At 41.3% G+C, this 11314-nt stretch overlaps 1 protein-coding gene across 1 annotated transcript in view; it reads left to right on the top strand.

Moving 5' to 3' along the window:
- Positions 1 to 10894, top strand: part of ATP6V1B2 (ATPase H+ transporting V1 subunit B2) — a 53403-nt gene extending 42509 nt beyond the window's left edge. Inside the window, exons 13-14 of the mRNA XM_073622255.1 lie at positions 2948 to 3077; positions 7634 to 10894. Of these exons, the coding sequence (XP_073478356.1) occupies positions 2948 to 3077; positions 7634 to 7776 (273 nt within the window). The 3' untranslated portion in view covers positions 7777 to 10894. The remainder of the gene's footprint in view (positions 1 to 2947; positions 3078 to 7633) is intronic.
- Positions 10895 to 11314: the final 420 nt, after the last annotated feature.

Here is an 11314-nt window from a genome sequence, read left to right on the forward strand (position 1 = left end):
GTAGTTTAAAGCCTCGTTCACACCATGGTGGAGAGATGTCAGTTTTTCTGTAAGGGCACAAAAAAAAAAAAAAAAAAAAACTATTGTTCTCAGTGTTTCTCAATTCCAGTCCTCAAGGTGCACCAACAGGTCATGTTTTCAGGCCTTCCATTATTTTGCACAGGTGATTTGATCAGTTTCATTGCCTTCGTAATTACCACTGCCGTTTTATCTGAGGGAAATCCTGAAAAACGGCCTGTTGGTGCGCCTTGAAGACTGGGAATGAGAAACACTGCTCTATGTGCCCTGGTCACGCCACAACACTGGTAACACGTGCAGATTTTTTTCTGTGCAGGAATCTGCAATGTGTATGCAGTTTTCTGCAAGGGAGGAAAAAAAAACTAACATCACATCAACATTGTGAACATAACTGACACGCATGAAAGCTGATGTCAACATGCATAAAAACTCACTGAAACACATAGTGGTGCTTTGTTGCTGAATAAAAAAAAGAGAATTTGAAGTGTCACTAAACCCTCCTATCATTTTACAGCTGTAGATGATGCCATCTTGGCCTTTGTTTAGATCTGCAGTTGCCATAGTGCTGCATCTGTGATCTAAACCCTCCCTATCCATTACAGCCGAGGAAGCTTCCATCTTAGCTTCTGTTTGATTTGCAGTTGTTATGGTCCTATGCCAGCCATTCGATAGTTGACAGTTTGGTTGAGAGCTCAAACAACTGACAATTATTCACGGCATGCTTTAAGGTGGAACTAGACCCTCCTATTCTTTTCAACCAAGGAAACTGCCATCTTGGCCTCTGTTTGATCTGTAACTGCCATGGTGCTCCACATGTGATCAGTGATGACACCAGCCAATGGTTTGACAGTTTGGGAGCAAAAGCCATATGCATCCTTTAGCATTCCTGGCATGCTGGGAATGTAGCTGTTTTTGAAACTGTTTAGTTTCGCTTTTTAATGTAACTATTTTGAAAACCGTTAGTGTTGTCGGCCTCTGACATGAATAATGAATAAAGCACATTTCTTTTTTTACCTTGCCTCTATCCAGTGCACGGAGTGTCATTCTGCAGTTTAGTTCCTCTGCTTCTGCATGACTCCCTACTGAAATTTTAAAGTCAGGTTTTTCTGACTTCAAGAGGATAAAGAGGGGTGGGGGAGGAGCACTCCTGCACACAGCATGTGGTTAATAGCCAGTTTGCTATATAGAGGGGGTGTCCCTCCCCTCCCCGCCCCGCCAATCATCTGCGGCTACATACAGTCATGGCCAAAAATATTGGCACCCCTGCATTTGTGTGTAATGTGTCATATTTGGCTTTGTTTCTCCACTTTTTTGTGTTGTTCCAATACAAAGAAATAAAGATGAGAATGCAGGACGCCAATATTTTTGGCCATGGCGGTAGATCTCTCCTCACTGAGCAGACAAGCTATGTCACTTTGAGCTGCAGATAAACTTATGTAGGAGGATTTGTTTAATCTCTGTGCATCACCTGAGGCTATTCACTTCACTGGGTGTATGTAAGGATTTATGTCCACTTTTAATCGATGGGTTACGTTGCGCTTTAAGTTCTAATTGTGGATAAAATGATAAAGGGTTAAAACTAGAGCTGCATGATTAATCGTTAAAGAATCGAAATCGCAATTCTACTCACCTCGTGATCTTAAAACGGCATTTCCCGATTCTATGTAACAAGTGCAGAGTTCTTTGCTCACTTCTGACAGCTTACAAACTTGGCAGGCTGCCTGGATTATTTTATTTTTATCTCAACATGGAAATAACTATAAACAAAGAAACATTTTGTTCTTGGATCAAAGGAATGAACTGTAAATGAGGTCAGTTTAACCACTTAGACAACCTTTTTCTGACACTTGCTGCTAACAAGTTCAGTATTTTTTGCTAGAAAATTACTTGTAACCCCCAAACATTATATATTTTTGTTTAGCAGAGACCCTAGAGAATAAAATGGCGGTTGTTGCAATTTTCTGTCACACTGTATTTGCACAGCGGTCTTTCAAACACAATTTTTTGGGAAAAAATACACTTTAATGAATAAAAAAAAAAAAACGGTAAAGTTAGCCCAATTTTTTTTGTATAATGTGAAAGATGATGTTACGCCGTGAGAATCATGACCTTTATTCTAAGCAAAAAAATTGTGATTCTCATCTTATCCAGAATCGTGCAGCTCTAGTTAAAAACCCAATCATCTTTTTATTGCTGTCTGCATTCCCACTGGGAAAGTTCAGTCTTTTTTGTCCTAGTAACTATCATAATTGGAACTGAAAGTGAGGAAAAACCTACATTTTGAGTCCTCTCTGGAACAGGAACTTGAGGTAAATATTCAAGTGACAACCGTCACTTTACAGAGATTTTCTCACTTCTGTCTGAACTATGATGTTTAGGGAAAATCTCCAAAATTAGGACATGGGCAGCAAAAAAAAAAAAAAATACTTAAGGTGGTTTAATTCCTTACTTTATCCAAGACTAAAGAGGTTTTTTAGCTTTAGGTACACTTACGCTTTGTGTTCACAATTGCTAAAACAATGCCTTACCACTGGCTATATGGTATGTTGGAGACCCTGCTGCCACCCCATACATGTGGGAACTGTTTTTTGTGCCAAGGCTTTGTTAGGCTCATCTTATCTTGCTTTGGGTATGTGTGACCCATGCACATCCGTACTCTGCATGCAAGTAAAGTTTACATAATTTTCCCCCTATATTTGATGATCAGATAAACTGTGTCTGCTATTTGCTTCAGAGCCTGAATAAAAATTAAAAGCTGAACCCATACTGAGTTGTATCCTACAGAATTACCCCAGCACATAGCAGCAGTCTGGGAGATCTTGTTGATCATACAATTTGTTTATTGGTAGAAATTCAATCACCTTTCTGCCTCCCCATATTTTGTATACTTTGTACAGAAAACTGAGTGGTCATTCTTTTGTCTCCTTAGTATGCCTGTTATGCTATCGGGAAAGATGTCCAAGCCATGAAGGCAGTTGTAGGTGAAGAAGCTTTGACCCCTGATGACCTTCTGTACCTAGAGTTCCTACAGAAGTTTGAGAAGAACTTCATAGCCCAAGGTAAGTGTGGACATCGAAGATTAGTACTTTTTCTGTCTTGTAGTACAGATTAATTTCTTTTGCAGATAGCTAAGCTGGTTTTCCTAATTTGGCCACCAGGTGGCATAGAAAGGAAGAGTGTTATCAGAAGATGCTAATTACTATTATGTTGACATTTAGTGGTCACTGATAAGGAAATGGACAACCTCTGCTCACCTTGAAAGTTTTATTTCGAAAAAAAATTGGTTAGAAAGACAGATTAACCAATCTTTAGACATGGCAGCTGAACTCAGGATCTGACATCTTGATCAAACAGTAGTCTTTTACACCCCAGTCCTGGCAATGGCCATATAGGACCATCCCAAGCATAAGCATTTTGCAAAAATGCACAAGCAGAACGCCACCCAAAAGGGGAAGATCCCTGGACAGGTAAATGTTCTTATATTAAGCCAGCAAATCCGGCTTTGCACAGCTCGGCATACAATCCCAGCAATTTGCTGGGATGAATGAACTCTTGAGTTGCATCATTCTGGTGCAGCCTGATAGATAGCAAACCCCAAAACTGGGCAAGGATGCTAGCTGTGGTAAGGGAACTCAGTTGCTGCCTCGCTGGTGGAAAGATTTGTATAGTTCTGCTTTAACCTGCATTGGGGTTACATAGTTTTGTTTCAAAGTAAAGCCAACATGAACTGATCATCTGATGAAAGTTGCATACGCAGAGGTTACCCAAGCTGAAAGAGCTACATTATTAGTAGATCCTGTGGTGTAAGCAGCTAAAATTCTATGCAGATCTCCTCTATTTTTTTCTGTAAAAGTCTAGTTTGGCCCCAATCCCTCCTATTGGATAGCTCCCGGTCGCATTAAATGACCAGTAGCAAGGCTTGAAAAATGAATGGGTGGAGTCAATAGAGCTTATAGCCTGTAGGTCCTACTGATTGCTTTGAAATGCAATTTTATGAGGCCTGGTTCACACCTATTTGTTTTTTTTTTTGTTTTTTTTTTTTAGTGCTTTTTGCAGAAACGCACTACAGTCCATTTAACATGGTTTCCCATGGGACACGTTCAAATCTATGCTTTTCTCAGCCACTGTGTTTTTGGAAAGGGGCAGGGACTTTTTTAAACATAAAATGGTGCTTTTTGGTTCAATGGAGAAGCTGCAGAAAAGCATGCAGTGCATTTTTTATCTGCCTAATAAATTGGCAAAAAAAAAAAAAAGCTTAAAAAACATGTGTGTGCCAAAATGCTAAATCACCGCAGAAACGGATCAACAGCACACTACATATGTGTGAACCAGGCCTAAAAAGTGGAATGAAGATCCTCAAAATACTTACCTCCACCTTCCAACGATGCTGTGGTTACATTCCTTGCTGCTGGCCACTGTCTCCTGCCCAGGTGTTGGGTTTTTGGCCTCTTGATTGGCCAGCAGCAGTTGACGTCATCCCACGCATGTGTATGGAAGATGTGCATGCACAGCTCAGTGTACGTTCACTTGAAAAGTGTGAGCAGGCAGGTAAGCATGCATTGTTGCAGAAGAGACATAGCTTGACTCTTCTAAAATAAAGAGCCGCCTGCTTGCAGTTTTTTACATGTTGGGTTTAAATCCACTTTAAGGTAATCCTCTGCCTGTGCTTTCATATGCTTAGCCACTTGCCAACCGCGCTCTAGCCGAATGACGGCTACAGCACGGCCGACCAGTTCTGGGGGAGTGGCAAACTCTGTGATCGCTGTGTCCTTAGGACACAGCTGATTACAGATCGGGGAAAAGGGCCAATCACAGTGGCCCTTTACCATGTGATCAGCTGTGTGATTATTAATGTCCTGGTTATCAGTGCAGTCCCGATACGCAGCACTATCATTGCCCAATAGTGCACATCAGTGAAGGAGAAAAATTACTTGCAATATTTTATAACAAAAAAAAAACACTTTTCATAGATTTCCCAAAATGTTCACTTTTTTTTGTTTAGCAAAAAACCCAGTGGTGATAAAATCCTACTTAAAGAAAGCTCTATTTGTGTGAAAAAAAAATATATAAATGTCATATGAGTACAGTGTAGCATGACTGCACAATTGTCATTCAAATTGTGACAGTGCTGAAAGCTGAAAATTGACCTGGGCAGGAAGGGGGTAAACATGCCCAGTAGAAAAGTGGGTAATCTGTATTGCCCAGGTATAAGGTTTACCTTACAGCAGGCCTGTTGAGTACAACTTGCATTAAAAATGTCATTTCATAACCACAATACTTTTAAGTAACAAATTCCTCCATTTTGCAGATTCATATAAGGATCCTCTTTAAGTTTTGGTCTCCACGCGGTGCAATCCACTCCATCTCGCTGTCACTATCTGACCATAGGGTTGCACACTGATGTCATCACTTATAAAGCTTTGTTCACCCCCCACCTGCTCTAGAACTCTGTGCTGGCTGAATAAAACTTTACAAGTGACCTCTTCAGTGTGATTCTGTGTTCAAAATATTCTTTCAGTTTTAATGTACAGATTTGTGACCTGTCTGTGTAAGTTGACACAAAAAACAACCCAACCAAGTGCTTTCTGCTTGGCTGTCTATGGCTTCAGTACTTTAAATTCCTGACCCAAAATGCAGTAAGTCAGAAGTTCTAATGTACTTTGTGTTTGGTCAGTCATCCATGAGGTATTAAACCATTGGATCTTCAATCTTCAAACAAATGGGCATGTTTGAAGAGCCAGAAATCCTAAACCTTCCATTCACAGCATTATGGGTCCAAGAAAGTTGCACTTGGTGTTACTAAATCCACAACAGTAAAATCAGTCTTAAGCATGCTTGTTATACTCACTGTGGAACCTCGGGTTAATTCTGCGCATTGTGTAAAAGGGCGGTTTGATCCTGTCTTTTCTGATCCTCCCTTTTTACTGTCCCCCATCCTTCTCCTTAAAGAACAGAGCTTTGGTGGCTCTCTGCACATGCTCAGTTTGTGTATAGCTAGAGCGTTTTTTTATTTATTCGGTGGGTGCATTTAATCAGCACTGTCCAGACAAAATGTCAAGGGTTCTGCAGCCTCGTAGGTCAGTCAGAGTAGAATGAAAACTCTTCCTACAAGCTTTAACCAGACACTGATAGAAGTCGCAAGACTGCTATATACGGCTGATGAGAAAAGGTATTTAGCAGTTTATATTTACTAAAATAATTACATTTCCATGTACTGTGTGAGACCAGATATAGTTAATGCAGGATCCTGGGTTTAGTAACACTTTAAAGGGGCTGTAAAGGCAGAAAGTTTATCTTAATGCATTCTATGCATTAAGATAAAAAGCCTTCTGTGTGCAGCAGCCCCCTAATACTTACCTAAGCCTCCTCTCTATCCAGTGATGTCCACGAGTCCCTCGAACGTCTGGGACTCTCCCTCCTGATTGGCTGAGACACAGCAGCGTCGCCATTGGCTCATGCTGCTGTCAAAGTATGTTAACCAATCAGGAGAGAGGTGGGCGGGGCCGAATCGCAGCTCCGTGTCTGAATGGACAGAGAATGCTTGCTGTGGGGGCACTCGACAGAAGGGGCCAGGAGCACAGAAGAGGGAGATGGAGGATCTCAGGGCTGCTCTGTGCAAATCTACTGCACACAGCAGGTAAGTATAACATCTTAAAAAAAAAAACGACTTTACAATCACTTTGAGCTGTACAATTTGTAGGTGCATTGTGAGATATGTTTATTGAGCAGATAATTATGGTCCACATGTTTTTATTTATCTCTTACGATTATGGCTCCTCACTTTCCCACAGTACATATAAACTGTACTTATTTGTGGTCCTGCACCTCTGCCAGCTAATTGCTCTATTTGAAGCTGGTAGGGTATGTATGGGCTTTGCTTATCCTGTAAAAGGAGGAATTGTTCCTGAGATCTTATATGCCATATTTTGTCAGAATTCTCTGTAATGCACTTATAGTGAATGATTGATGTAAATGTGTATCGGAGATCACATTTATCAAGTCTATTTATGTGGTGATGTAGCAAGACATTCTATGCAACACAGGAGTTAAATGGAGTTTGGCAGCAGGGTGGCTCTGGGTGGTCCTGAGCCATCACCCGTTATCACTGCAGATCCTGCTGTTCAGCCCTCCTTTAAATAGCTTGCGAAGGACTGTCACATGGGGGATGTGTATGCGCGTGGGTGGCAGTCAGTTGCCAAGGCAACGAGTGGCTCGTTAAGGGATAATAGCAGCTTTGGTACACATGGATGGGAGCAGCAAGGGCACCAAGGGGGGTCTGACGTGGCCCACTATTAACCCCATACGTCCTAAGTTATAGCCCACATTTAATAGGTATTTTAATAAAGTAGGAGAGCAATGTTCTAACAAGTTGTCACATGGTGGCAGTAAACAGCAGTTTAAGAATGTTACACAACAGATTTGTGTGTGCTTTTATCTTTAGCCACAGTCTAATTCAATAAGTGACATTTCATGCAGTAGAATCAGAGGAATAACCTTGCAATTAAAGTACAGTTGACTTCATAGTCTAGTGGAACTATGCTGTCTTCCGGTTATGTTCTTGATGTTCTGACAAGTTTCCCAGCATGCTTTTCACACCTCATCCTTGCTTCCTCAGGTCCATATGATAACCGTACGGTGTATGAGACGCTGGACATCGGCTGGCAGCTCCTTCGAATCTTCCCCAAAGAAATGCTCAAGAGAATCCCTGCAAGCACCTTGGCAGAATTCTACCCCCGAGACTCCTCCGCCAAGCACTGAGATCCACTCTTACCCTCCCCTCCATCATTCTGCAGCCGCCCCACACCCCACAGTTTACAGTCTTTTATGGACCCCCTTGAATGAGAAGGACAGGAATGGTCTCTCTAAGTGCACCTGTCACCCATTTATTGTGGAAACAGTCATTTGTGGGTAAACCAATATACTGCTAGTTTCTAGCATACTGAATGGCTGCGTTATTTGAAAAATCCCCAGAATGGCTGTCAAAATGGGTGCCAGGTACACAACATGTGTTTGTAAAGTGGGAAATGTTATTTAACATTATATTCTGTATTTCATTGTTTTTTTTTTTTTTTTTTCCTTTATTAAAATGCAGCACACTCATAGTTGGATAGAAGCCCAACTCCGGCTTACATAAAAAAAAAATAAAAAATAATGCACTGCAATAAAAAAACAAATCCGCTCTTGTTGGAATATTCAACATCTCCTCAGTGCTGCCCCCTTATATTGTCCACTCTGTGATAGTGTCAATCATCTTCCAGGTTGAATGATGTCCAGCATTATTAAACCCACCTCCTGTGAGTCCAGGGTCTCAAGGACACACCCCCTGGAGTTTGTCCCCAAACCGCCCTGGTTTCACAGGAGAACTCTGCGGACAGCAGAGCCAAGCCCATATTTTCAGTCTGCGTCATTCAGGGCGCACCCACTGCTTGAGGAGACAGAGTACCCGTGATGTCATGTGACCAGACACATGACTGCAGGAGTAAAGGTGGTCCTTGTGCTCCAGGGAAGTGGGCATAAATCAGAGGGGTTTTCTATTCTAGAGTTGAGCCTCAAAGCATCGATTTACCTTCCATCAAGCTGCTTACTGTTCTGTGTAATATTCCAGCACTGGGAGTGGCATGCTTTAAGTACAAATACATAGGAGCGGTTACAGAATGAGGTTATACACAATGCATGGGTTTCATGTGGTGAAGCAGTGACTGGCGCTTTTTCAGGCTCTAAAGTTATTTATTGTGCAGTGATGTGCACATAGTTTTATTGTATATATTCATAACGCTTTAGATGTCTTAATGCATTACTTCTCACCAGAAGTAACTATAAAAATGGCCCTGTGAAAAGACTCTAGAACACCTGCTGCCTTGCACAGATGGCTACAGAGAAAATGGTTCCCATCCTGGTCATTTCTAAGTGAACACAACTTCAAATCATTTCCTAATATAAGTAAACAGCAGTTGCTCCTTTACCAAATAAGCCCCTTCCTGTTGGATTTATCTGGTGTAACTGAACAGCTGTCAAAGTTTTTATTCATTTCAGGCTGAGAAGAGGCTGGCTGAAATGTTGGTGGAAATGCCGTCAATTCAGCTGTTAAATAAAAGCTATTGAGGTCTGTTTTATGTGAGGTAACACGTGTTTTAAGGTTGTTGGTCCATATGAGTCAAGGTAACTTGTGGCTGGCTGGCTGTTGTGGAATTAAAGGCCCTGCCTTTCCTAGAGGGTGCTAGCCCCACAGCTGTCACATATTGCCAGTCTTAAGCCTCGTACGCGCGATCGGATTTTCCAACGGGAATTGTGTGTTGACAGACTGTTGGCCTAAAATCCAACTGTTTGTACTGTCCATCGGACAATTGATTTTCCGCGTACAAATGTTGGATGGCAGGCTTATAAATTTTTCGCGAACAAATGTCTTAATAGATTTTCCGTTCGTGTGTACACAAGTCCATCAGACAAAAGTCCAAAGTACAAACACGTGTGTTCGGAAGCAAAGACGAGCCAGAAGCAGTCGTTCTTGTAAACTAGCGTTCGTAATAGAGAATCAACATTCGTGACGCAGCAAATTATGAAATATCGAAATGCAGCGCACATTCTCCTTCTTTAATGGGATAATAATGAAGCTGCTTTGCTGGTGATACTGATGGAGTTCTGCCAAACGTATTTTAAAAGGCTTTTATTTTCTAGTGATATCACGAATAATATTCTTGTTTTTTTTTTTTTGTTTTTTTTTTTTCTTTGGGCAAGTTACCACAACACCATTATCGCTGAGTTTTTAAGATCAAAGATACAACTATGTTGGTGTCCCTTGTTAATTTCACATTGTATTTTTTAAAATGTAACTGCCTACTCCCAAACTCATTTGAAGTAAAACACGTAGCCAAGTATTATTCTACCCAATTTTTTTCATTGTGCATTAAAAAAACAAATAAAATTAGACATGATATCTGCCAATAGAACTTAACCAAAAAGTGCATTCTATGCATCCAGAAATATAGAACATATACCAAATCAAATCATTATTCAACCAAAAAATAAAATAAAAGTTTCATGCATGTGTCCTGCTTCTTAATATAGGGGGTCAACAATGCCAAGAGTTGGTGAAAGCAGGGCTCCGTCATCCGGAGATAATTCCAAAAATCATCTGGATTATTCTCCTGGAGGTCTCGCAGCAATGGCATATGACATAATTGGTCACCAGTAATAAAGCAACCAATTTTTGGTCCAAGAAATCCTCCTCCTGTTTCTGGACTGGACTTGGATCAAAGCAATAACTCCAAGGCCAATAATACTCCGATTCCGCAACATGTCTGGTTGACGAACGGCCATTCAGAAACTAAATGAAAAGCGCGAATCGACACTCACCAAAATTCTACTAACTGGAAATTGGCAGAAGGAGCCCAAAGGGTGGCGCCTGACAATTGAACTTCCTCTTTATCGGCTCGTAGTACGTCACTACATTCGTGTTTGTTGGCAGACAATTGTGTACCGTTTGTATGCAAGACAAGTTTGCGGTACACTCCCTTCGGACAAAAGTCTGATGCTTTGTCTGCGGAAAATCCAATCGTGTGTATGAGGCTTTAGTCAGGTGCTTCCGTTTCATTGAACATGTTGGATTTCCCAGCAGGGGGATTGCTGCCCATTCCTTCTGGCTCCTGTGATTAGTATGATCTGCGAATGTCAAACCCCTCTGCCCACCTCTGATAGTGTCTCTTCCTTTGCTCTAGTTAGCCCCGTGCCCCACATATTCCCAGGTGGCTTGTCTTCTGCTGTGGGGTACATTTTGATGTTTGTGAATTTTGGTGCAATAGTTGGTCCATTCCATCTGTAAACGGTGTATACATTTATTGAAGAACAGCATATCTAAATAAATATTATAATAGAACAATGTGTCATGCGTTCTCATTGCAATGTTTTTCTTGTTTTCCTCCTCTTACATATATAACTGCATTCTTTAAAACACTCAATTGTACAGCAAATGCAGAGTTGTTAAGCTGATATAGCCTGGGTCTTGTGCTGCCATCTTGGCTGACTCTTCTGCATTCAGAAAACCAGCTAACGATTGTACATCAGGTCCACCCTCTGGTCGCTCCGTGTTCCTTATAATGCAGCCTCCTGGGAGATGTGATGTAAATATCCCAGGAGGCTGCAAGGCCAAACACACAGCATTCTGTCCTAAGCCAGAGGAAATTTTCTTCATGTACATACAAACTAATTTCTGATTGTGGGGATTTAAATTAAAGCAGCTCCATTTGGGGAGTAAAGTTCCTCTAGAACAGCCATGGCGAACTTATGGCACGCGTGCCAC

Source organism: Aquarana catesbeiana, linkage group LG03 (assembly GCF_042186555.1).
Source record: "Aquarana catesbeiana isolate 2022-GZ linkage group LG03, ASM4218655v1, whole genome shotgun sequence".
Taxonomy (NCBI): Eukaryota; Metazoa; Chordata; class Amphibia; order Anura; family Ranidae; genus Aquarana; species Aquarana catesbeiana.